This window comes from Odocoileus virginianus, chromosome 14 (assembly GCF_023699985.2).
Source record: "Odocoileus virginianus isolate 20LAN1187 ecotype Illinois chromosome 14, Ovbor_1.2, whole genome shotgun sequence".
Taxonomy (NCBI): domain Eukaryota; kingdom Metazoa; phylum Chordata; class Mammalia; order Artiodactyla; family Cervidae; genus Odocoileus; species Odocoileus virginianus.
The window spans coordinates 12,717,332-12,744,288 of NC_069687.1; the positions used below are offsets into that span (position 1 = coordinate 12,717,332).

Here is a 26,957-nt window from a genome sequence, read left to right on the forward strand (position 1 = left end):
TATTTGGAAGCTGACATCTAAAATTTTCCATTAGAAATTTAAACGATGTAATTTCCACTGTATTATAAATATTGACATTTAAAAATAATCACATGACTTCTAATACCATCTAAATAACATATTAGAAATTCATATCATTCCTATAAAAACCTGCATTTAACATCATTCCTTTTTCTAATATTTTTACTCCATTCTCCATTTCCAGAATTTTACATAATACAGATTCCATATTTTTATGTTTGAAGGTCTTTTATTACTTAAAATTACCTGAAAGTTTTATTATCATAATTAGTAGTTAAATTAAAAAATTTTTTTAATTGGAGGGTAATTGCTTTACAATGTTACGCTGGTGTCTGCTATACAACAACATAAATCAGCTGTGAGTATGTAAGCGTGCCCTCCCTCTTAAACCTGCCTCTCTGCGCCCACACTCCCACCTTGCTAGGCCACCACAGAACACCGGGCTGAGCTCCCCACTAGCTGTCTGTTTTACACACGGCAGTGTACGTGTATCAGTGCTACTCTCACAGTTCACTCTACCCTCTCCTTCTCCCACTGTGTCCCCAAGTCTGTTCTCTACATCTGCGCCTCTATTCCTACCCTGCAAATAGGTTCATGAGTACCATTTTTCTAGATGCCATTTATATGCCTAACAGACGCCATTTGTTTTCTGACTTATTTCATTCTCTATGGACAGAGTCTAGTGACTCTTCCTTTTCTTATAAGGACACCAACCCTGTCAGATTAGGGCCCCACCCTTAGGACTTCGCTTCCCTTGTGGCTCAGCTGGTAGAGAATCCGTCTGTAATTTGGTAGACCTGGGTTTGATCCCTGGGAGACCTGGGAAGATGCCCTGGAGAAGGGAAAGGCTACCCACTCCAGTATTCTTGCCAGGAGAATTCCATGGACTGTAGAGTATGTGGGGTTGCAGAGTTGGACATGACAACTGAGTGATTTTCAGTTTTACTTTCTTAGGACTTCATTTAACCTTCATCACCTTCTCACAGTCCCTATTTCCAAATGTCTTAGTTCAAGCTGTTTAACAAACTACCATACACTGGATAGTTTAAACAACAGAAATTTATTTCTTACAATTCTGGAGCCTGGAAATCCAAGATCAAGGTGCCAGTATGGTGGAGTTCTGGGGAGGAATATTTTCTGATTTGTAGACTGCTTCCTTCTTATACCCTCACCTGGCAGAGAGCAGAGAGGAAGAGTAAACTTCTTTTGTGACTGTTTTTTAAATTAATCAATTATTTTGGTTTTTATAACTTTTACTGAAGTGTAATAAAATTACGTTTCAGGTATATAACAAAAATGATTCGCTTATATCTATGTCCATTCTTTTTCTGATTTATTTCCATCATAGGGAACTGGTGGCTCAGATGGTAAAGAGTCCACCTGTAATGTGGGAGACCTGGGTTCAATCCCTGGGCTGGGAAGATCCCCTAGAGAAGGGCATGGCAACCGACTCCAGTATTCTTGCCTAGAGAATCCCATGGACAGAGGGGCCTGGTGGGCTACAGTCCATGGGGTTACAAAAAGTTGAACATGACTGAGCGACTAAGCACACATACGATATTAAACATAGTTCCCTGTGCTATACAGTAGGTCTTTCTTGTTTATCTATTCTATATATAGTAGTGTATATCTTTTAATCCTCAAGTCCTAATTTATCCCTCCCCCACTTACTCCTCTGGTAAGTATAATTTTGTTTTCCATGTCAGTGAGTCCATTTATGTTTTGTAAAAAACTTCATTTATATCATTTTTTTAGATTCCACATGTAAATGGAATTCATTAAATATGATAATCTCTAGGTTCCTTCATGTTGCTCCAAACAGCATCATTTTATTCTTTTTTTATAGCCAAATAATATTCCATTGTATAAATATACCTCATCTTCTTCATCCATTCATCTGTCAATGGACATTTTGGTTGCTTCTGTCTTGGGTATTGTAAACAGTGCTGTTTTGAACACTGGGGTGCATCTCTTTTTGAATTCGAGTTTTCATCTTAATGCCCAGGAGTGGGATTGCTGGATCATATGATAGCTCTATTTTTAGTTTTTTTAAGGAATCTCCGTACTGTTCTCCATCATGGTTGTACCAATTTACATTCCTACCAATAGTACATGTGCTAAGTTGCTTCAGTTGTGTCCAACTCTTTGTGACCCTATGGCCTGAAGCCCACCAGGCTCCTCTGTCCATGGGAGATTCTCCAGGCAAGAAGACTGGAGTGGGTTGCCATGCCCTCCTCCAGCAGATCTTCCCAACCCAGGGATTGAACTGGCGTCTCTGGCATTACAGGCAGATTCTTTATCACTGAGGCACCCGGGAAGTCACCAAGACTGCATGGGAGTTACCTTCCCCCCAACACCCTCTCCAGAATTTATTATTTGTAGACTTTTTGATGATAGCCATTCTGACTGGTGTGTAGTGATACCTCATTGTAGTTTTGATTTGCATTTCTCTAATAATTAGTGATGTTGAACATCTTTTCTTGTGTCTGTTGGTCATTTGTATGTCTTCTTTGGAGAAATGTCTAGATTTTCTGCCCATTTTTTGATTGAGTTGTTGGATTTTTGATACGGAGCTATGTGGTGGTGGTGTTCAGCCGCTCAGTCGTGTCTCTTTGTGACCCCATGGACTGTAGCATGCCAGGCCCCCCTGTCCTTCACCATTTCCCAGAGTTTGCTCAAACTCATGTCTATTGAGACAGAAATGCCATCCAACTATCTCATTCTCTGTCGTCCCCTTCTCCTCCTGCCTTCAATCTTTCCCAGCATCAGGGTCTTTTCCAGTGAGTTAGTTCTCATCAGGTGACCAAAGTATTGGAGCCTCAGCTTCAGCATCAGTCCTTCCAATGAATATTCAGGGTTGATTTCCTTTAAGGTTGACTAGTTTTATCTCCTTGCTGTCCAAGGGACTCTTAAGAGTCTTCTCCAACACCACAGTTCGAAGGCATCAATTCTTCAGCACTCAGCCTCTCCAGCTTGATTTCAGCTTGTGATTGACACAACCATCATTTCGCATGACGTACTCGGCACAGAAGTTAAATAAGCAGGGTCACAACATACAGCCTTGACATACTCCTTTCCCAGTTTTGAACCAGTCTGTTGTTCCATGTCTGGTTTTAACTGTTGCTTCTTGACCTGCATACAGTTTTCTCAGGAGGTGAGTTACATGAGCTGTTTGTATATCTGGAAAATCAATCACTTGTTGGTTGCACTGTTTGCAAGTATTTTCTCCCAGTCTGTAGGCTGTCTTTTCATTTTGTTTATGATTTCCTTTGCTGTGAAAAAGCTTTTAAATTTAGTGAGACCTCATTTGTTTATTTTTGTTTCTACTGCCATTACTCTAGGAGATGAATCAAAAAAATATCGCTGTGATTTGTGTTATAGAGTGTTCTGCTCTAGTGTATCTAGTGTATTTTCCTCTAGCCGTTCCGTATTTCAAAAATTATAAGATGCTGGTGAAAGAAATTGAAGACAACACAAACAGGTGGAAAGATTCACCATGTTCTTGCATTGGAAGAATCAATACTGTTGAAATGACCACACTACCCCAAGGTAATATACAGATTCAATGCAAACCTATCAAATTACCAATGGCATTTTTCATAGAACTAGAGCAAAAACTTTTAAAGTTTGTATGGAAACACAAAATAACCAAACAATCTTGAGAAAGAAGGACAGAACTCGAGGAATCATGTACCCTGACTTTAGAAAAGACTACAAAACTGTAGTAATCAAAACAGAATGGTACTGGCACAAAAACAGATACCAGATCAATGGAACAGGACAGAAAATGGAAAAAGAAACCTACATACTTAATGATCAATCAATCTATGACAAAGAAGGCAAGAAAACACAATGCGGAAAATACAATCTTTTTAATAAGTGGCTCTGGGAAAACTGCACAGTTTCATGTAAAAGAATGAAATCAGAACATTCTCTAACACCATATACAAAAATAAACTGAAAATGATTAAAGGCCTAAATGTAAGACTATATTCTCTTGTGACTCTTATTAGGGTACTTACTAATCTCATTCATGAGGGCTCCAACCCTCCTGACCTCAGTTCAGTCACTCAGTCGTGTCCGACTTTTTGTGACCCTGTGGACTGCAGCACACCAGCCCTCCCTGTCCACCACAAACTCTCGGAGTTTATTCAAATTCATGTCCATGATGCCATCCAACCATCTCATCCTCTGTCATCCCCTTCTCCTCCTGCCTTCAATCTTTCCCAGCATCAGGGTCTTTTCAAATGAGTCAGCTCTTCGCATCAGGTGGCCAAAGTATTGGAGTTTCAGCTTAACATGAGTCCTTCAGTTCTGACCTCATTTGATCCTAATTACCTCCCAATGGCCCACCTCCTAAAACCATCTCATTGGAGATGAGGGTTTCAATACATGAATTTTGGGATGACACAAATATTCAGCTCATATCACCAAATACAGTCATATTGGCAGGTATGGCTTCAACGTATGAATTTGGAGGAGCCATGATTCAGTACATAACAGATATTAAGGTTCTAAGGGTATGGAATTCCATTAGAAGCTCTGCAAATAATTTAAAATTATCAGCTGCCTGAATTACTTGTTTAGGATTAAATTCTATTTAGCTGAAGGCAAAAGACTGGTTTAATATTTTCCAGAATTCCAAGTATTTGTATAACATCATTCGCTGTCATATCCTTATATATGAAACCATTTAAATTTCAAGATAAAATTTCATTATGACACACACTTCTCCCAAGAAAAATTCTTGGGGACAATTTTGGGGGTTTCCAGGTAAACTATTACTAGTACAAAGTATTTTTAATGAACTATTTCCCCCATTTTTTCGCTGTAAAGTTATTTATTCTAGTCTTTTGAACTGCAAAGACATAGCAGCCCCCTGCCCCAAAGTCCCATTTACACATAATGAACATTCCACAATCAAGAAGCATATTGGGCCTTCCCCATTGGTCCAGTGGTTGAGACTTCACCTTGCAAGGCAGGGGGTACAAGTTCCATCCTTAGTCAAGGACCAAAACACAAAGCAGAAGCAATGTAGTGGTAGATTCTATAAAGACTTTAAAAAAAATGGTCCATATTAAGAACAAAAACAAACGCAAACATGCTAAAAGTAGGGGGTCTTCCAAATAAATACTCCAGTATTCTTAGAGTTGTTAATTTCTAAATGAAACTAGAGATACTTGTGGCTACTTTAGAAACTGATGTATAGAATACACTTGAAGTCTATTTTTGATAGATGTGATATTGGGGAATTCCATAGAGTAAAAATATAGGGTGTTTTCACTTTACTGTAAAATATGAGCTTTTGATATCAAAGAGGAAGATATGCATCCAACTGCACTAACCTCTTTATAGAGAATTTAAAAAAATCAATCACTCCAACAAACAAAAACTACAATGACTTAGTAATATTCTTCATGAACGGTAACTGTAAATAAAGGCTGAAGTATTCAAAGAAAAGGAACTCAGAATCTTTCATGCATTAACTATTCTAGGCAAGGCAATGAAGAAGCAATGTTAGTTTGAGATGGTTCAAAATATACCTTACCAAGTCAAATTATGATGTCATCATTTTAGTTACCTAATTTAGGAATGTTTGATTCTAAGAGAAAGCTGGAAACTAACTGGAATTGTCTCTAGCCATGTGATTATACAGACTTTTACTTAGCTTATAGATTTTTCTGCTATTATTTATTCATCTTGACATAAGAGTAGGCTCACTGTAATTATATAACAGTTCATGCGCTTACCTCTCACAACTCCAAGAAACTCTGATTTAGTTTTTGAGTTTAGTTTAACACACTTGCTCTCTAATAATTTAGTTCTGTAAAGTTAGTAAAAAAATTTGTGAGACATTATACACATATACATTAAAAATACACAAAGAACATATTTCCAAATGAGGAAGATGACTTTTAGGGGACACTGATCACCCCACTACAATCCGTTAATATCCACACAAAACTTAACTGTGTATTCTTTTGTACTGCTATGCATTTTTATCATGTATATTTATTACTTTTCCATATAAAATTAAAGGGGGTTACCTTAAAGGACAAGTATTTTTTTCCATCGTTTCTCCCTTTGATGCTGACTAACTACTCAGACTCCCTCTCCTGCCTTTTCCCATTCTTTCTCTAACTGCAGACCACAAGATCTTTCAAAATAATCTCTTCCTTCTGATCTTTCGAAGAGGATCAAACACAAGCTCCCTAGTGAGATGGAGGAGGCTTTTTCAAGATCTGGTCTCTCTGTCCAGCACCCTTATTGGAGGAAATAGTGGAGCTGCCACTACATATTACTGGAGGTTCGTCTTTCAATAAAACCCCGTTATGAACCCGTTCTGCCCTAAGAACTACCATTCTCTTCGTCCATGCTTCGGCCCAGCGTTCTTTGCCCCTTGCATCTTTAGCGGCTGCCCCACTATTCCCTTCCCACCGATGAAACATTTTTAAGTCTGTTAATATTTTCCCCTTGTTCCTTGTAAATCAAATCTCCTATCGAAAGAATGTCGTCCGAGAACAGACGCTGTGCTACGCTGGCTCACCTGTCAGGCTCAACCACTTCCCATTTGTCGCCCTCACGGAGCAAGAGACGGTAACTGCCGGCCCTGGCGCCACAAGCCCGACCCCCAAGGCCCGCGGGGCTCCGGGTTCCGGGCTCGGTGGGCTGGTGGTGACGAAACTGTCACCGGGGTAGGCCAGCCGCACATCACCCACGCGGCCCCCATCCCTCGCTCTCCAGTCAAAGGAAACCCCGACAGCGAAGGGCGAAGCTCCGAAGCCCAGGGCGATATCGGCGCCCAAACAGGATAGGGCCCTGTCACGCTTTCTCCTCACGGAGGACGCGTCCCGCCGCTGGGCCAGGGCTTTCTCGCCCTCACGCCCGGAGACGCGACGACGAGGCGCACTCAGAGACTTGAAAAGCGCCCGCCGGGCTGCTCCGGGGAGGGGCGCCAGCGCGTGGGGGCGGAGCACGCGCAGTAGCTACTTGCGTGGGCGGGCCTCTCGTCTCCTGCCGCTCCACCCCCGCGCGGGCGCATGCGCAGGCTCGGCGTCGCGGGACTCCGGCCGGCGCGGGCCGCACAACCCCCCCCGCCCTCGCCGCGGGTCAGAGGTCAGGGGGCGGGCGGCGGTGACGCGCGCGGAAGCGTCCTGAGCACTGTCGCTAGCCGGCGGGCAAGCGGCGCGTCTGTGGAGGCGGCCGCGGCCCGGGCGCCCCGACGAGAGGGGCTCCGGATCGCTGGGAGGCGGCCGAAGCCCTGCGGCGCCGCCGGCTACGGCAGCCCCATGAGTCGGGGGACGATGCCTCAGCCCGGAGCGTGGCCGGGCGCTAGCTGTGCCGAGAAGCAGGCATGGGATGCGGGGGCCGCGGCGCCGGAGGGCGGGAAGTCTGCGTCCGGTGGGCCACCGCGCATCGCGGTGCGGTGCCCGTCCGAGCAGTGAGTGCGGGGCGCGGAGCCAGGGGCGGGGAGAGGGCACCGGGCTCGGCCCCCTGAGGGGACGCTGCGAGGAGTATTGGGGGGATGGGGTGGGCGGGCGAGTAGCCGGCGGAGGGCCCTTCGCATCTAAGAACCATCGTCGGAAATAGAGGAATTCGTAAATCCTTGTATCCAGTGTCCCAATTACAAAAGTTTTTCCGGAAGTCGCATCTTAAAAGTTCTGGTTATCCAGTGTCCCCACCCCTCCCCCCCCCCCTTCTTTTTTGATATCTCCATAGCTCTACAGCTAAGAAAACTCCAGAAATCTGGGAAACGAACTCTGGCAGCATATACTCTTATATACCTCACTCCCATCAGATCTTTCCTCCGACCTGTGGCCGGAAGGCAAATAAGGTTGTCCCTTGTCCCCCACCACAGGAACACCGCACCACGCGACGTGTTTGTTCTTGGAAGGCAAGTCTCTGCTTGATGAGCGTCCCACCTGTTAGACAGACTTTGGACGGAGTTTGACCCAGTTGTTTTGGCCGCCAGCTGCTTATCTAGCTGTCCCCAGTCTCCACTTTATTTTTAAATCCTGAAGGCAGTGATGGTTAGACTGTCTGTCGCTCAGTCGTGTCCGACTCTTTGCGACCCCCTGGACTGTAGCCCACCCGGCTTCTCTGTCCATGGGGATTCTCCAGGCAAGAATACTGGAGTAGGTTGCCAGTCCTTTCTCCAGGAGATCTTCCTAACCCAGGGATTGAACCCAGATCTCCTGCACTGCAGGCAGATTACCGTCTGAGCCATCAGGGAAGCCAATCAATTCTTTATTGAACTGTAGGGAAGGTGGTGTAAATCGGGAGAGTCTTGGGGCAGGGATGGAAGCAAAATATAAACTTGAAGGCTGAAACTTTTCTGCACTTGGAAATGCTAGTCACATACAAATACCTTTGGAATTCCACAGTTCCACTCAGAAAACCAGGTTGACAGATTAGTGGGAAAGTGCCCTGCGCTTCCCACTCTCTCCCCACCCCATTTCCTAAAAAAAGGGGTTCTGGGTGGGGAACTGTTACTACAAATAATGTATTATAATCATCTGGCTTGCATAGTCCTTTATTGTGGACTGTGACAGTCTCATTGAGCACCAAACCCTTTGGGAGAGTGTTAGCTGCATTTAATGGCCACTGGGAAAGATTGAGAGCAGGAGGTTTCAAACTCCTGACTCCAGGAGCCAGCCAGGTCTCCTGGGTGAAGCTGGCCAGGTGTAGACCATGGGCTCCTGGAGAGCTGAGTCTGATGGAGGTAGAATCCACTAAGTTCCAACCTGTGTTTGTTAGCCACTCAGTCATCGCTTTGTGATGCCAAGAACTGCAGCCCACCAGGCTCCTCTGTCCATGGGATTCTCCAGGCAAGAATACTGGGGTGGGTTGCCATTTCCTTCTCCAGGGAATATTCCCAACCCAGGAATCGAATCTGGGTCTCCTCCATTGCAGTCAGATTCTTTACCATCTGAGCCATCAGGGAAGCCTAGCCAATAGTTGCTGAGAGATTCTGACTTTTGTTTGAAATGTTCTTTTTTAAAAAATTTTACTTTATTTTAAAGATTATTTATTTATTGATTTTATTTTGGCTGGACCGAACAGCATGGCATGTGGGATCTTAGTTCCCTGACCAGGGATGGAACCTGTGTTCTCTGCAGTGGCCGCTTGGAATCTTAACCACTGGACTGCCAGGGAAGTCCCCTACTTTATTTTTTCAAAACTGCATCCATGTGCTTTATTTTTATTTTCTATTTTTATTTATTTACTGATTCACTTTTGGCCATGCCACAGCGCTGGCCGGATCTTAGTTCCTTGACCGGGGATCGAATCCTGGGCCCTGGCAGTGAGAGCACCCAGTCATAACTGCTGGACTGCCAGGGAATTCCCTTGATTTTTAAATAGTAGCCTTTTATTTTATTTTTAAATTGAAACCACTGTGCAGGCCCATGTGTGAGCAGCTGTGACCTGTGGTTGCAGTTTTGCTCTGTACATTTGAGCCGTACTTCAGACTCGGCACCTGATAAAGCGGGCATGGTCTTTTGCTTTTGCCCCTTCACAGCTCATGCTGGTTCCTACCTGCTGCTGCCAGGCTAAGTGCTGCTCCCTCACTTATGCCCAGGTGGTCTGAGCTGAGCCCATAACCTACTGGCCCTGGCCCTCAAACGCTGCTTCTCGGCTTCAACCATTTCATGGCCCCTCCTGGGAGACGCAGCAACTTTGAACCAGGGTCCCCAAAATACACAGTTATTTGGCAAGTTTTTCTGCTGGATGTGGTTCCCAGAGTCTGAGCATCTGGGGAAGTGGGTCATGGTGCAAAAGGAACATTCTTTCCTGATGCACAGGTTTTGTGCACAGGCGTCTCCTGTCTGCTGTCAGTAGAGTTCTAGGTGTGGAGCTGAAAGGCATCTGAAAACCCTAGTTCAGGTTTGTCACCTGATATGTTAGGAAGCTGAGCTGCAGATCTGATCTGTGCAGCTTGGCCAGGGAGGTGCAGGGAGTAGGTAGGTTCCAGGGCTATAGCCCCTGATGCCTGGGTGGGGACCTCCCCCTCTGCCCCTACATCTTTGTGGCTTCCTCAGCAAAACTGGGCAGAGAGGCATGACTTATAATGACTGCAAACTTCACTTTTTTTTCCTTTTTTTTCTGGAATAGATGTTCCAGTTTGCCTTTTAAGTAGTAGCTTAGTTTCTTTTTCTTGCTATTTTTGTTGTCTTTGATGACTTCATTCTCTCTTAATTGGTAAGAGAACAAAAGGAAGCAAGGGAGAGGAGGTGAAAAGAATTTCAAATGGCAGCTTCTGAACATCCCATCTCACGATTTGGGCTTTCCTGTTTGTTATACGGGCAGTGGGGCTGCTTATCCTGTGTTGTGATCCTCTCTTAAGGGCCAGAGAAACTGTGGCATCACATTGTCCATTGTATAGTTTGCAGTGTAACGCATGCCATTCTTCCATGATACATGCAGCCTAATAGTTGAGTGCAGATGTAGATACATAGTGGGATGCCTGAACTAAGTCCTAAAATGGTTTTTTAACCTTGTGTTTTTCTGTCACTGGAGCCAAGTCCCTTCTTCCCACCCTGAGAGTTCAGTTTGATCTGCACCGGAATTGAGTAAAGCGCTTGCACCTGCCATTACGAAACACCATAAGATGCAGATGTTTGGGGACATCCTGCAGAGTCGTTTTAATTCATTCAGGGGATAGAAATTACGAATACAAATCACAACCCAGCATTTGCAGCCTTTATGCATTCAGAATATGACTTTGAGGGGATTAGTGATGTGTCTGCAGAGGGATGGCTCATTTCCTAGGCTGTTCATGGGACAGATTCCTTGTGACTGGGCTCACTGTGGTTTCCCCCAGAGAAGTCGTGAGGAAGGCAGACACAGAGATCTTGTGGATAAGCTGCATTCTGAATTGGCCTGCCTTCCTTTCTTTCCTTCATTTGAGAACTGTGGTTGGCTGGCATCCCTTGGACAAGCCCCAAGGATGTCTCACACGACGACGTAGGGTCCCTTTTGAGGAAGTGTTAGGTCAGACCTGATTCACTTGACTTCTTTGGAAACCTCCTCACTCCTCCTGTCAGCAGGTCTCCTATCCTCCGTCTCCTGCTCACCTGACCCATAAAATTGAAACTTAGGGTGGGTCCACTTCTTCCTTTCAGCTAAGCTAATACTCAGGCCCCTGAGGACCAGGGTGGCCCTGGACATGGTTTGTGGCCAGGCTAGACGTGCTTTGGGAATTGACAAGTGAGCCTACTCCATGGTCCTTCTCTATCTGCCTGAGGAGGGGACAGGGTTTAAATCTGGGGTCCACAGGCTTGCGGTGTGTAGAGGGCAGCATGATGTGTCTGTGTACCCTTCTGAAATCGAAAGCAAAATTGTATGCATATTTATGTCTTTCTGGACGGAGGTTCAAAGGAAAGCTGTGGATTCTCAGAAGGGCTGTAACTAGCAACTTGTGAAGCTCTTGCTCTTGGGTGTTGCTAAGTGTACTGTCGAGCAAATGTGTTTTCCCACTCACCTTGCACATTAGCAGCTCCGGGGGCGCTGTCTCTGATGAGGTAACAGCTACTCCCTCCTGGTCCTTCCCCCACCTGGGTGGTAGAACCTGCTTCAGAGCTGGGGTGCCCCTGAGAAAGCTTAGGTTGCAGGGGTCCAGGTTGTCCCCAGACCCCTCTGGGAGTCACTGAGCCAGTCATGGAAAGTCCACTTGCAGAAAGGAGGTGGAATTTTGGCCTGGGCGCCGGTACTTTCCTGCATTTGATGTGTGGCTCACTCATCTTAGACAACCGCTGAGAGGTGGAGAAAAGCTGGGTAGAGTGATCTTTGCTTTTTCCTGTGCCTGTGTGGGACGGTGCCCAGTGTCACGGCGGTTGACACTGTCTCACCCACACTGCCCGGGCTGTCAGTCTTCTAGGACAGGCCAAATTAAGCATGATCTGCAAGTCCGGAGAGCTGAACAGAGTCACACTCAAGTTCGTTTTTTTAGATAGCTAAGGGGAACTTGGTGCAAATGTCCACAACAGTGAGTGAGTGAGCTGCTGTCTTGTTAGCTTTGCATGTATGTTAAAGAGTTGATGTCTTTCATTTTATGTGTTTACTTGCATCAGAAATCAAAAAATTGGTTTCACAGAAATGTCTTCTGCTTTGCTGAGCTCTGTGTTTTTAGTTTATATTATAACTTTTGTTTTGGGGAGTAGTATAATTTTGTCTAAATGTAGTTAGCATTTCAAAATTAAGTTTCAAACATTTATTGTTATCCAGGTCTTTGAACAGAGCACGAGGAAGGTTATAATTTAACAGAGTGTCATGTAACCTGCTCAGTGGTGTATATTGCCTTAACATTAAGTATTGGTCCTTTATTGGACCGGAACCTGGTGGTCCGGAGTCAACGATAAGAGAGTGAAAGAAAGAAAGAGGCTAATATTCCCTGGGTTACGCAGCCAGCTTTCGCGCTCCAGGGAGTCAGCCAGAAGTAGAAAGACAGACAGACAGACACAGGGACCCAAGCTCTGATGGAGCAAAGGTGTTTTAATCAACATGGTGTGGGCATAAATACTGTCTTACAAGGTAGTTATTTTCAGCAAAGATAAAGATTAAAATTCCAGACTTACAAAACATAAGGCAATCCTTATCAAAGAGAGAGAGTTGTAGACAATCACTTTTACTGTATGGTTCACAAAAAGGAAGAGGGTACTTGTCACTGTATAGAAAAACTAATGAAGGAAATCCTATGCAAGCATCCCATCTAAAGAGATGGGATCAAAGATCAAAGATCTCTGTCCTGGGAGTAGCTTGCCTGCTCCTCTTGCCCCTGACGGGGACTGATAAAGGAACAGAGGGCTCAAGAGAGATAGGAAACAGCTTCCTGACAAGAGTAAAGTATTTCACCTCTAAGAGAAAATGGGAGCTTGAAAATAAACATTTTAAAATAGCATTATGGTGCTAAACTAGTAATTTTTAAGCAGGAATTATTAGCATTTTGGTTTTAAAATTTTAACTGAGTACAGCTCACATGCCATGGTCCCCAAGAAACCAGGTCACATTTAAGACTTTTACTTTTCTTCACTACTTTTCTAGCGATCTGTATGTTTTCTGAAGGAAATTTTTTGCTCTAGTGATCATTTTGAGTCTATGGATTTCAGTGGACTCTTTGTGCCAGATGGTGAACACCTCTCATCCCAGCCCCAGCTTGACACACACCCAAGATTGCCACATTTCTGAAACTGGTCAGCATGGAGGATCTGATCTTATCAAATAGCCCATTTCCTTTCATTGTTTCCCTGTCTTCCTTTCCCCCCAAAAATTTAAACCTCCAGCTATTTCAGATTCCCAATTTTAAATATAATTTCTTTTTGCTGTTAAAAATATCAGTTCCTTTTTGATATTTTAAAAAAGTTAAAGGTTTATTGAGTGAAGTATTTTCTTAAATAAAATTATTTTAATTTTTCTTGCTTTCACACATCTCTCTTTCTAGTTGGCGGGTCTTGTGTTGGATGAATATTTCATTTTGGCTGTTAAATGTCTCATTTTCTGACTGTATTGATTGAGCTTTTTTGTTTGAACTTACAACTTCTCCCCAAGGAAATACAGTGGCCTTTAAAAGCCATATTACAGTTTCCCTGGTGGCCTTGGCAAGTTAGCAGATGTCCTTGGTGGCTGTGGAAGCTCACAATCATCTGTGGACAGAATCTGAATGAAATAGTGTGGCTAAAGTGATTTGAATACACTCTGGGCCTCCCATTCATCAATTTCTGCTATGCTTCTTCTGTATGTCTTGAATCACCGCATTTCTATTTCCAGTAACCTCCCTTTCTGTTCTGTCTTCCCATTGCACTTAGTTCTCCTATTGGCTTCTCTTCGTTCCGCTGCCGTTGGTCCTTGAGGGAGTTTGTATTTGCGGCTGTTAGAGAGATGCTAGTTTAGAGAACCTCCTCTGGGCCCCTTTGGTTATTCTGTAGATAAGAAAGGTAGGAGACAAGAGTAGAAGCAGAGACGCCTGCCCATAGCCACAGAATTCGTGTGAAGTGAGAATAGCTTCATAGTCCGTTAGAACCAAGAACTGGAAGAGGAACTGCATAGATCATTTAGATCTTGTCCGGTCATCTTGTTTTGAAGATGAGAAAACTGAGGCCAACATTAGGGAAGTGGCTTCCACAAAGACATGCTTTTGGTAATGGTATTATGAAAACGATTCACTTAAATGCCTGTTTTATACGATCAGAATTTCTCTCCTGTTTGATAAAGCTAGGAAGGAGGCTGAAAGATAACATTAAATTATTGAAAGAAGATCTAACACATTTAGTCACTTTTTATTTTAAGTGCTTGATGTATAGTCCCTGCGAATCTGGTTTCTGTTTGCTTTGCACCCTGGCACGGGCTGCATGGGTGACATCACACCTTTTACTTGAAATCTCACTGGGGTTAGAACACATGGAAAGTACCTTTTCCCTAATATGTCCCCCTCAATCCCGCCACAACAAAAAAAGACAGGCGTGCACACACCATCACTTTCGTGAAGAGAGAAGAAAAGGAAAACAGGGATAAGAAATGATCATTGGGTGAATTGTCCATCCCTACTCTGCCCAGATGGATAGATACGAGAATTAATGAGGCTAACTAACTTTTTTGACTGTCGAGTTCCTGTGTGTCTTATTTTCAGAGCAGTCTCTTGTGAGTACTCCCACGGTTATTTTTACAGGTGGATAAATTTAGGTGCTGAGAAATGTGGTCCCTTGAGTTCCACGGGTGATGCACGTGGTTGACGAGGGCTGGAGTGAGAAGTGGTCACACCCTGGCAATCTAACTGCAGCCTGTGGCATGCTCCAGTGAGGCCACCCACACCGCCTGTGCCCTCTTGGGTGGACAGCGAGCCATTCATGTGGGGGCGTCAGCAGAGCCAGTCACAGGTGTAAAAGCACAGGCTGGGCTGGTCAAGTGTTTGGACTGAAGCGTCTGTGTGTGTATATGTGTAGGGCTAGCGTGTTGGGGTACGTCCAGATTTAGACTTCCCCGCTTATTTGGGAGCCATTGAAGGGTTTCAGGGGTGGAGGGTGTGTTGGTCCCCACCTCAGTCTGTTTTTCTCAGCGGCACCCCCTTCCTCTTTCCTCCGGCTTCTGAGCCGTGTACGAGGTGCTGGGGAGCTCCCGGAGTCGGGCACGCGGGAGCTATCCCCTTAGTTCCTGAGTAACTCCTCTTGCCTGTGTGCCCTGGTGCCTGGAGCCTCCCGTCCTGCGTGAGGAGCGGGGGTGTGCTCTTGTGGGAGGACTGGGGACGGGGGCTCTGCTGCTGGCAGCCCTGGAGATCGCCCATGCCCCCCAGAGCACTCGGTGTACCTCCAGCTCCTGACCTTTCTGGGCCCTGCAGGGCGTGCTTGTCTGCCCTTCCAGCAGACACTGGTCCAGGGGCCTCGAGGCTTCTCCCGTCTCCCGTGCCTTACCGCCCCTTCTTCCACTTTTGGACGGTTTGCGCTTTCACCTGTCTTGTGTTCCAGCAAAGACAGAGTGGCATCTCTGTTGCCCACCGTTGTGGTACATCTTGAGGGGAACAGGAGTCATCTCAGAACCCGGAAGTCCCGTTTGCCCTCCTTGTCTAGCAGCCAATGGGGTTTTCTCCTTTCCAGGACTTAGTAGGTTCTTGTTGGCTCACTGAAGGAGCCCGGAGACTCTTTGGGGAGCTGTTTGTGTAAGTCCCAGCGAAAGTGTCGGGGATGGTGGGCATGTGCCCAGCAGAAGGTCGGGGGCCTGCTTTCCTGTGGGCATCAGGGAACAGGAGCGCCTCGGGGAGCTGGTGTGGTTCTGGGGATCTTGTGACTCTCCTGTTCTTCTTTTTTGAGGAGCTCTTGGAAAATTTGCCTGTGATGTCCCAAAGTTGGCGGTTGGTCTGCGCTCCTAAATGCTTTTATTAGCACCATCTCCATGCTTGAAACCTGAAGAGTCATGAACAGCTTTGCTGATGAGCATAGATGAGCATGCTAAGATGCTTATGTATGTGGTTGAGGCATTAAAAACATCGCAGTTGAAATGGCCCCAGAGCTGCGTAGCCAGTGGAGTGGTGTAAAATGTCTCACTTCAAAAACTCTGAATTAGTAATGCTAGAAACACAAGAAAAAAGACCCATATTTTATCAGACTGTCATCATGTAATGTAAAAACGTTAAACTTTGTGTGCCTTATAAATTTGTAAAGCAGCTGCATGTTGTGATAAGAAGGACATGTCAGTCCACAAATTTTTGAAATGTCTGATTTGGTGTGATTTCAGCGAGGAGGACATGTATCGTGCAGCGGATGAAATAGAAAAGGAGAAAGAATTACTTATACATGAAAGAGGGTCATCAGGTATGTCTGGAATTGTTTTCTTTATAAAAAGTTCTTGCTGCTTATAGTAGAAAATGCAGTTAAATCAGTATATCCATTTTCATAAAATATTTGAGGTACACTTTCCTAGGAAGATGGACTTCCTAGGAAGCATTCTTAGGCATTTGGTCTTACTTCCATTGGGTTATTCATTTTGCTGGGTAAAAATATTTTGGGTATATTTGGGGACTACTGTTTCCTGAGGCTTTAAAGTTTCAGTACAAGTACTTTGCTTGCGTTCCTTACATTCATAGCGTTTTTGTACCCGTGAGAATTTGTCTAACCTCTTGACACCACTCTCTCTTAAGTTCTTGACTTCCTTATTTTCATACAGGGAGAGTTGGGGTTTGAAGCGCCAAGTTTCAAGTGGAAGGATTTACTGAGAAGCTGACCCTCTGGGTCTTTGTGTGCAGAAGGCCATGTGAATCTGATTTGACTTATAAGAAAGAACGGTGGTGGACTTGATAGCTCTTAATTCTCCTGTCATGTCGTGACTTCTGTCCACACTTGTGTTCAACACTGTGTGTGCTCTGTTCATCCCTCAGTATCCATCAACCCCTGGCTGCTAGGGCAAGCCCATGCTTCGACCACGGCCATCGGGGCCGGGTGTGGGGAAGCACCTCCTTCCTCCCCAAGTTGCCCCGGGCAGGAGGCCAGGGAGGGGGTGCTCCATTAGGGGATACCCCACAGACCATTCAGACTGAGGGCAGGAGGAGAAGGGGCCACCAGAGAATGAGATGGTTGAATGGCATCATGGTTGAACTCCATCACAGTGGAATCAATAACATGAGTTTGAGCAAACTCCGGGAGATGGTGAAGGACAGGAGGCCTAGCGTGCTGCAGTCCACGAGGTCACAAAGAGTCGGACACGACTGAGCCACCGAATGATTCACAAGTGGCATTTTCCTGCGCACCACTCGTGTAATGTTCTGGTTTAAGAACTGGCTCTCATTTATGGTGTGGGTGACAAAGTGTTAAGATGTGTCATTAGGAACAGAAGACTCTGAAGATAGTTCTCGAGTCTTCCTCACAGGGAGTTGGCAGAACTCCTCCCTGTGGTAACTGGGGAAGATGATGTGCTCTGTTGTGGTCCAGCCCTGCGGGTTCCCAGCCCCCGCAGCCTTCAGAGGCGTCTCAGGGCCCCAACGGCAGTTGCACACACTTCACCTCAGCAGCAGGACTCAGCAGTCCTGTCCTGAGGAGAAAGTGCTTCCTCAGCCCTTGTCTGTTCCTGCCCCATCTGCAGGGGCCTCTGGCCTCCTCGCTTGCTCTGCAGGCTCTCTGTTGGGGTTCCCTTCTGTCCCCAGGGTAGCCCCACACAGGTGCCCTTGCCTTTCAGGGGGTCTTGTCGCTTCCAGCTCTGGTCTGAGTCAACATAGGTCCCTTCACACCCTGCATCTCAGTCCTTCTGGCTTCGTTGCCCTTCCTGACGTAACATCCTGTGGATGGGCCTCTGGTGAGCAGCTCCGTTTGTGCGAAAATGTCTTGATTTCACTTTATTTCTTGAATAACCCCAGGTGAATAATACATTTTCTCTGATTTTCCTTGAAAATTTCATTCCTCTCTCTTATCATTTCTTTTGTAGTTGGAAACATTGCAGTCAGTCCGACTCTTGGCAGTCTGTCTTTTCCTGTCTTCTCTCTGTCTTTGGTGTCCTACAGTTTCTCCTCAGGGTCTCTTAAGTATGGATTTTTTTTTTAAAATGTTTTGTTAGGGATTGTTTTTACCTTTTAAATCTGAATGTGCCTAGTTTTCATCAGTTCAGGAGAATTCTCAGCCATTATCTCTCTAAATACTGCCTTTTTCCTATTCTGTTTACTGCTTCCAGAGCTCCAGATCAGGTGTTTGCTAGCTCCCATTCAGTTATCCAGTGCCCTCAGTTACACACCCTTTCAAGTATTTTCTGACTTTTAGCCTCTGTTGCATTCTGGATAGTTCCCTTAGAAAGGTTTCCTCTTTCTCTTTTGGAAAAGATCTATTTTCTTTTCAGATTTGCTAGGTCTTTTTTTGATAGTGTGTTGCTCTTTGCTCAAGTTTTCATTCCTTCTTTTATTCCTCTAAACAGTTTAAACATGCTCTTCTGGACCTGATAATTCCATTAGCTGAAAATCCTGACAGGTCTACTTACGCCAGCTGCTGTTTTTGCCCGCTTCTTGTTTCTTCAGAGTTTGGTTCTAAGCTTGGCTCTTGTGTGTCCGTGGAGAGATTGTGTAGCCTGTCTTGAGTGTGGGGGAATTCGGCCTTGTTTCTGCCATGCACCCGGGAGTCACCTGCCTTGGGCCACCTCAGGTGAATTTCTGGTTTTGAGTTCCCAGGGTCTGCAGCTAGTGTGATGTCACAGTCTGTCCCTGTGTGAGAGCCGGGCTGTGGTTATGAGATCTTAGGTCCTCTCTCCCCAAGTCAGAGCCCAGGTCAAGGCAGAAAGTTTTCTCATGCTCTCTGTTAGTCACCTAGTCCGTGTGTGCAAAGTCACCTGAGTCATGTCCTGTTCTTTGCCACCTCGTGGACTGGAGCCCACCAGACTCCTCTGTCCACGGGATTCTCTAGGCCAGGAACGAACGGGTTGCCATTTCCTTCCCCAGGGGATCTTCCCAACCCAGGGATCGAACCTACATCTCTTAACATCTCCTGCATTGGCAGTCGGGTTCTTTACCACTCACGCCACTTGGGAAGCTGACCCCACCTAGTCCAGGGGTCAGCAAACACTAGCTCCCTGGCCAAAGTTGACATGCCACCTGGTTTTATAAATAAAGTTTTATTGGAACTCCTTAGTTCACACATCTCTTTGTGGTGATTTTCATGCATAGTAAGTTGAGTAGTTGTGCAGAAACCTGATAGCCTTAAAAAGCCCATGTTATTTACACTCTGGCCCATTAGAGAAAAAGTTTTCAATTCTTGCCCTAGCCTCTTGATTGAGAGTCCCAGCATTCTGGAGGGGTTCACCTTTAACTTCCCATCCTCCAAGGGTCTGAATCCTTGTCTTGGTCACCATATGGTGGTTAAGGAACAAAACCTCTTGGTTATTTCAGCTTCTGGTGACCACTCTTGATTTTCAGCTTCCCCTTTGTGTTTTTTGAATGTGTTTTTGGTGGAGTTTGTTTGGCCATTAGAAATGTGCATTCCTGGGGCAGTAAGCAGCCTGTGTGGGATGCGGATAAACAGCAGGAGCTGACATAGACTGTGAGCTGCTTGAGGTCGGGCTCAGGCCATCCTGCGTCTCTAGCTCCCTGCCTGCAGTGGCTGTCGGAGTCCTCCCAGCGCCCAGCAGGATGGGACTGGGGATGAACTTCTGATGCTAGCAGCTGTGCAAGTACCCGTTTTCCCACCCTCGGCCTGTGGCCTGGCCTCTGAGCCCAGTCAGCCTCCTGCCTCCTCCCCTCAGTTCTGAGGTGGGGCCCATGCCGCCCTGCGGAGGGCCCGGGTCTCCTGCCCACAGGAAAGAGGACCGCGAGTGAGGAGAGCGCCAGGTCTGGACTTGCTTCTTCGGGGGGGCCCTTCCCGAGCTGGAAGCTGCTCTGCTCGTGGCAGAATGTGTCCCAGTGAGTGTCCTCGACTCTGGTCACATGTAGCTCCTTGGGCTTTCTGAGGAGGTGAGCTGAAAGGCGATTAAAGGGAGCTCTTCCTTCCACTAAATAGACACTCACAAAGTGTTTTTGACTTTAAACAGTGACTGCTGTTTATTTGAGGGTTGGCTGCGCAGCTGTGGTATTTGTGGTCTCTGCGGATTAGGCTCCAGGACTGGTTCACCTTTAAGCCAGTCCTGACTTAAGCACAGATAAAAGTATCTGTTACCTATGTGTGTGTTATTTTACCTTTTGTATAGAAGGTTTATTTTCCTTATGAAAGGATTTATCAATGAAATTTTAAAAATAGGCAATTCTGACATTTTATGTCTTAAAAAGTTGTTTTACTTATTAAAGTGCAGGAAGGGCTTCGGGGCTCCTCTTGTGCTCTTCCTTCCATCATCCCACATCCGTCACATCTTGCATGGTCAGGGCCTGCAGTCCTTTCTTCTTCAGTAGTCTCTAAACCCGTTCAGGACTGACTCTGGGCCTTTATCATCTTCATATCCGCCTGCTCCTAGCTCAGTGCTTGGCACATATTAGACACACAGTGTTTGTTGGATTGAGTTGACTATACCATCTTTATTTTATGTACAGCTTCCTCTTGAGTAAATATGCCATGAGGTACTTCTGTGTTTATGTCCTGATTTCTTTGCTAACATTTACTTCTTCAATATTTTAAGGAGGAAGTCAAGATATGCCTGGGAATTTAGCTCGCTTTCTTCCTAAAACATACAAAGACCTACACATGTGCGTGCATATGCCTAGGCCACAGAATCCAACCCCAGGCCTCATGTGTTCAACAAGGGAAGTCTGAAGACCGTTTTATTTTTACTGTAACATCTGTCTGATCATCAGTCATAGCTTTCATTTGGGGAGTATGTGTTACTAGAGTCAAACAAGGCCTGTGTTTCAGCTCACAGTGAGAGCTGCGTTAGTTTCTGGCTGATTATCAACAGTTTATAGCCCTTTGGGATCAAAGCAGGATGTAATGAAATGAAGATTATTAAATATACATCTGTAATAGAGGTGTTATCTCTTTGTATAATGGACGTGAAAAAATTACAAATTATTAGCTATATGGTCTCATAGCTTAGACTACTGCATGTTTGAATGAACATTATTCAAGGATACCTAGGTCAGTGTGGTTGCGGGTGCTGAGGGCACCGCTGAGAAACAGACCAAGCCCCTGCCCTCAGGGAGCTCATGTTTTGCTGTGTATGTATGTGTAGGGATGGGAGAGGCAGTGTACGGAAAAAGAAATAGGTTAGGTGTTGATCAGTGCCAAGAAGAAAAGCGGAACCATGTAAGGGGAACAGAGTGAAAGTGTGTATGTGTGTGTGTGTGTGTGGTGTGTGTGTGTAGGGATGAGAGAGGCAGAGTACAGAGAAAGAAATATGTCAGGTGTAGATCACTGCGGAGAAGAAAAGCAGAACCATGTAAGGGGTACAGAATGAAAGTGTGTGAGTGTGTGTGTGTGTGATGTTCTGACATTGGATGTGAGTGTCAGAGGTAGCAAAGACCTGCAGAGACTGAGGAGCGGGTACCTCGCAGGTAGGGCAGGAGCTGTCGGTGTGTATAGTGAGGGAAGCTGAGACCCGAGAGGCAGTGGGGGGCCAGGGCAGGGGCCCTCTTGTAGGGAGGAAGGGAGTGGACTCCCAGGTGTGATGGGGGGCCCTGGAGCCCAGCTGTGATAGGTAGCATCTCACTTAGGTTTTTGAATGCACCACTCTGGCTGCCGTGTGGGGGATGGTCGGTAGGGTCTGGTGACAGGGAGACTCAGCGGGAGACCTCTGTGGTCATCTGGGAGCGAGGTGGTGGCGGTCTCAACTGGGTGGTCAGCAGTCTTGGGATTCTGGACGTGGGAGGACTGCAGTGAGCGAGAAAGGAACTCTCAGGCGAAGCTGTGCTTTTAATTCTGAACATGCTTTGTCTCTTTATTCCTCCTCCCCCACCCCACCCCTTTTTTTGGATTCTTTCACAGAACCTAGATTAAGTGTAGCTCCTGAAATGGATATCATGGACTACTGCAAAAAAGAATGGAGGGGAAATACGCAAAAAGCAACATGTATGAAAAAGGTATGACGCCTGGATGCGTGCATTTTGAGTTTTTCCAGTAGTCTACCATAGGTAATTATTTAATATGTCCTTATGTATGTTTAGATGTTGTAGTTACGACAACTGCCATTAGACTGTGTTACTGTTGGGGTTCTACTTTTAGAGATGAGGAAGCAGACTGCAAAGATAAGGGCCATCTCAGTATTAATATAGAATCATTGTCAGTCAGTAGCTTGATTTCTTTGAAAAATATATAAATGACTGTGTGCTGTTCCGAGCTGGGCCACGGGTTGGCCCCTTGGGGGCATTTGACTGTAATGCCCTTCTGACCTGGTGAGGGCACAGCCTCGGGTGACCTACATCTGCTGTCCCCACCCTAACCCTAACCCCACCCTGGGTTTATTTTCACATCTTCCAGTCCTTGGGGCCTGGACTCTCCCGCACACCCTTAGCAGTGGGACCTGGATCTCCTGCCTTTATTTAGGGCACCCAGGAACTGCCCCCTCTCAGTCCCGTTGCATAACCTGGTGACCCAAAGGTAGTCCTTCCAAGGCTCTGGGATGTCAGGGATTCCCATGACGCAGTCCTGCTGGGGCTGTGACTGGGCTGGGTCTCTGCTCCCACTGCATGGTAGTCAGACAGAACCCTTCTCGGTTCCCCCTCAGATGGATCCTGAATGCAACATTCCTCCATAGGTGGAGATTGCTCCTACAGTTAACCCTTGTACATCACAGGTTTGAACTGCTGGGGCCCGCTTCTCTGGATTTTTTCACTGAATATGGACTACAGTGTACTGCACGATCCATGAGTGACTTATGCATTTGGAAGGGTGCAGTTGCTATTGAACTAGTATTTGGGACAGCTCGGGGTTCACCGTGGGAAAGAGGTACATTTAGTAGGCATGAGTCTCCCCGATGGGCCTTCTGTTGCAGTGGTTAGGCCACTGAACAGAAATGCAGCTTTCAGAATCTTATTATTGGAAAGAAATACTTTCATATCCAGTTCGAACATCATCTTTGTGACTTGAACCTTGAAAACAACTTACGACAGGGTCCAGTGCTTGGACACAGGATGACTGTCTGCAGGGTCCCCACCCCAGGGGGCTGGCACTTCTTCCTTTGTGTACGTGTGTGTTGGCGGGGGCGGGGGGGAACAGGGTTTTAAGTGGCTGTTGAGGAAGAGCAGGGCAAGCGAAAGATCCACCTGGTCAAGGGGGAGTGAGATGGGAAAGGCTGAAAGTTGATGCCAAGGCCTGAGCAGCGTCCAGCGGAGAATTCAGTCAGCCTGGGATTTCATAGTGTCATTTTAAGGGGAGTGTGCTCAAAACAGTCCGTTTGAATGGCTGTGTTTGAGTGACTGAGCCTGTCACCGAGAATTTTCGTTTCCTTGTTTCACTTCCAGGCTGAATAATAATGACATTTCAATCCACTTTTTATAAAACAGAATTTATCCAGGCACCTCCAAGATGATACATATAATCTTTTATGTATTTCATGGAAATTTGGGGTACAGGGTGTTATTTTTAATATGGAGACATAAGCCAGGTAAAGAATCCACCTGTCAACGCAGGGAGACACAAAAGATGAGGGTTTGAGCCTTGGGCCGGGAAGATCCTCTAGTGTAGGAAATGGCAACCCACTCTAGTATTCTTGCCTGGAAAATCCCATGGACAGAGGAGCCTGGTGGGCTACAGTCCACTGGGTCACAAAGAGTCAGATACGGCTGGGGGATTGGGCACATAGCTTGGTACATCTCTCTTTTCTTTCCTGTCTCCTCATTGAAGAGTTTAGGGTCAACTTAAACACAGACCAAAGCCTTCAGATTGCTGGTTATTTTAAGTGAGTGTTATAGCAGTTGCTTAGAAAGGGACGTACGACTTCAACTTTGGGGGTGACTAGCATTTTAATAATACTTAATGTCCTATTCTATATGTTCTAGTATGTTGCGTCTGCTGCATATGCTGATATTTTATATGATACTAACATTTGTTAATTTCTTTTGATGAATAAAAAAGGAATTAAAGTATCCTGCAGGAAAGATTTGGCCATTCTTCCCCTGATTGGGACGGGGGGCATGGGGGACACACTTCTTCCACATGAATAAAATTCTCCCCGCTCTCCGAAGTCAGTAATGACCATTTGAATTCTTTGATGCTTTTTGCACAGGGCTATGAGGAGGTGTCCCAGAAATTCACCTCCATCAGGCGAGTCCGCGGAGATAACTACTGTGCGCTGAGGGCCACGCTGTTCCAGGCCATGAGCCAGCCGACGGCGCTGCCCTCCTGGCTGCAGGACCCAGAGCTCACGCTGGTACGCTGCTGCCGCAGGTTTGAATCTGCACTGTTTGCTGTCGTTTCTGCAGCAGAGACTTCCCTGGTCTGCCCCGCGCCGTGTGCCCAGGTGCTTGCCTGCAGTGCGATGTCAGCGTGCGGGTTTCTGCAGCTTTCTGTGGCTGGGGTGACTTTGCAGAGTAAAGCACGGAAAATCAATTGTTATTTCCCGGAGGAGAAAGATGATAAAAATTTATTTAGCGCCTCAGCTTAACTAGAGAGCAGGGGTTTAGGGCTTGCACAGAGCACTGAGGGCAGTTTGACTTCTGGGTTGGAGTCTCCACCAAGTGGGCTTTGTATTGTACTCTCTGAGAACCTGCTGGGGTTTCCAAAGGCACGTTTCTGGGCTTCTGGCTCCAGTTCAGGGAATCAGCACCATCTGGAGAGGGAGGGTCATCGGCTTGGTACGCGACAGAGCGGAAACACCGGAAGAGAGATGGTTGCTGTCAGCTGGGGAAGGCTTCCTGGGGAGGTGAGGGCTGGCCCGTGCCTGGCCCTTGTTAGTTGTTTTAAATCTGCAGCCTGACAGTAATACCCCCAAGAAGTCACTCTGTCCCTGTGTCATGTATCCATGACAGACACCAGCTGAGGTCAGATAGGTTGGGTGATAGACCATCCCTAGAGAGCTTGGTGGGCAGTCATGATTGAGCGGAGCTCACAACATGGGTTAGTTGGAGGAAAATTGGAAAACTTGGGCTTGTCTTAAACCCCCAAACCAAAACCCAAAGTGTCAGCTCTGGGAGATGTGCCTCCCCAGCAACTTAGGGGAAAAAAGTTGGGATTTTAGTGGATCACAGCCCACAGGTGTGTGATGGCCGCAGTGACGAGGACGCCTATTTTATAATGAAAGGGATAGGTAGGGAGTTTGGGATGGACATGTACACACTGCTGTATTTAAAATGGATAATCAGCAAGGACCTCCTGTACAGCAAAGGGAACTCTGCTCAATGTTCTTTGGCAGCTTGGATGGGAGGGGACTTTGGGGGAGAATGGATACATGTATCCGTATGGCTGAGTCCCTTCACTGTTTACCTGAAACTCACAGTATTGTTAATCAGCTATACTCCAGTACAAAATAAAGTTTCAAAAAACAAGGGGATTTTTCTAAACACAGGCAGTGACAGCCTGTCTTGAACTAGAGTGGGCAGATCCCATCCTAGGGACTGTGGGCAGCTCTGTGCCTGTACCATTGGGACAGAAGGGGATGTGCCCTAGGCAATCTGTCTCCTTCTGGGAACAGTTGAAGGAACTGGGGTATTTGTTTGGGATAAAGACTTGTAGAGGGTACTGGCTGGCAGCTCAGCTAATTACAGATCTGTTAGATGGTCGAGGTGTCACTTAGCCTCCGAGCACAGCCAGGACCAGTGGGTGGAGGATACCACCTGTCTGTCTGATTACCCACTCTATAAAGTGGTATGAAAGCGGCACCCTGGTGTAAGCTGTCTAGATGACATCTGTAAAAGATTCTCCTAATCAGAGATGCATCGTCTTAAGCAGATTTCTCAGTATTAGCTTATTTCTTTTTTCAATAAAGAAGCAAAAAGAAATTGATACAGTAGGCTATTTGTAGCTTTGCAGGTTATGCTAAGTATTAGTACTGACATATCTTGGAAATGTTGGTCAGCCTGCCTGTGGACCTGAGCCTCTGCTGAGGAAGCAGACGTGGGTGACCTCACTCGGTTTTGCTTTAACTTCTGTTTGCTAACCATAGTTTAAATTACAGCTTGTGACATAAAGTGCTCCTCAAGTGTAGGCTGTTTTCCTTTGAACTTTTTACTTTAAGGGGATGCTTAGATTTATGAATTGATGTAATGAATTAGAATTCTTTTACTTTCTAAGAAACTCTCCTAGTAGTGAGTGAGAAACTCTGCAAGTAGAGCCCTGCAAGTAGCGCTCCACATAGTTAAGCATATAAAATACTCCCCGTAAAAGTAAAGCACGATGTCCCTTTTGTTTTACTGACAGGATCCATCTGGGTAGGGTCATCTGTCACATTAGAAACAATCCAGATGGACTGTGCTTGGTTTCTGATGGGTATGAGAACATGTGTGTGTGAGCTGTGGGGCTTCAAGGTGCTTTTCCTGGCTGAATTTGAGTCATGTGGAAATTCTCTAGCGTTCTAATTTCTTCCCTTTTCTGTATGTATCAGCCAATCAGTAGAGTTTTTCTCTTGGGAGCATAATCTAATTAGTCAGTCACAGTGGTATTTTTGTCATCTAACCTTTATTGAAGGCCAGGAGGCCTGAGTCAGACAAAAGCTCGTCATACCCGCTGGGAGTGTCGTATGAAAGTCTGTGAAACTTTTCTTGCTCTCCTTCAGCTAGAAGACTTGTCACTGTATTGACTTTTTGGTCCCCAGCATCTTCCCTTGATTTGAGCCTTTTCCCGGGAGGGTCTGTTCTGTGATGTGTCTGGAGCAGGTTGTAGGTGCACCTCATGCTTCTTATTCAACGTGCCAGGGCAGGAGGGGTGCGTAGACTGGTTGCTGCCCTTGCCCAGTGCAGGAGGGGCGCGTAGACTGGTTGCTGCCCTTGCCCAGTGCAGGAGGGGTGCGTAGACTGGTTGCTGCCCTTGCCCAGTGCAGGAGGGGCGCGTAGACTGGTTGCTGCTTTTGCCCAGACTAGTCTCTCACCACCCCCAGCTGTCACGTGCTCTCGCCTGTGGCCGCCA

The 26,957-nt window shown here is 46.1% G+C and overlaps 2 protein-coding genes across 3 annotated transcripts in view; one reads left to right on the top strand and one right to left on the bottom strand.

Moving 5' to 3' along the window:
* The window catches only part of LOC110127667 (uncharacterized), a 31,791-nt gene extending 24,479 nt beyond the window's left edge, over positions 1-7,312 (bottom strand). Inside the window, exons 1-4 of the mRNA XM_070476408.1 lie at positions 7,302-7,312; positions 7,062-7,212; positions 6,569-7,007; positions 1,093-1,193 (exon numbers count right to left, since the gene is read on the bottom strand). Coding sequence (XP_070332509.1) covers positions 1,093-1,193; positions 6,569-7,007; positions 7,062-7,212; positions 7,302-7,312 — 702 coding nt within the window. The remainder of the gene's footprint in view (positions 1-1,092; positions 1,194-6,568; positions 7,008-7,061; positions 7,213-7,301) is intronic.
* Positions 7,144-26,957, top strand: part of OTULIN (OTU deubiquitinase with linear linkage specificity) — a 36,997-nt gene continuing 17,183 nt past the window's right edge. The window contains exons 1-4 of one of the 2 annotated variants that reach the window (XM_020878008.2): positions 7,144-7,462; positions 16,243-16,319; positions 21,885-21,979; positions 24,124-24,267. In XM_020878008.2, coding sequence (XP_020733667.2) covers positions 7,311-7,462; positions 16,243-16,319; positions 21,885-21,979; positions 24,124-24,267 — 468 coding nt within the window. In that variant the 5' untranslated portion in view covers positions 7,144-7,310. The remainder of the gene's footprint in view (positions 7,463-16,242; positions 16,320-21,884; positions 21,980-24,123; positions 24,268-26,957) is intronic. The other variant, XM_070476502.1, reaches the window with a different exon arrangement.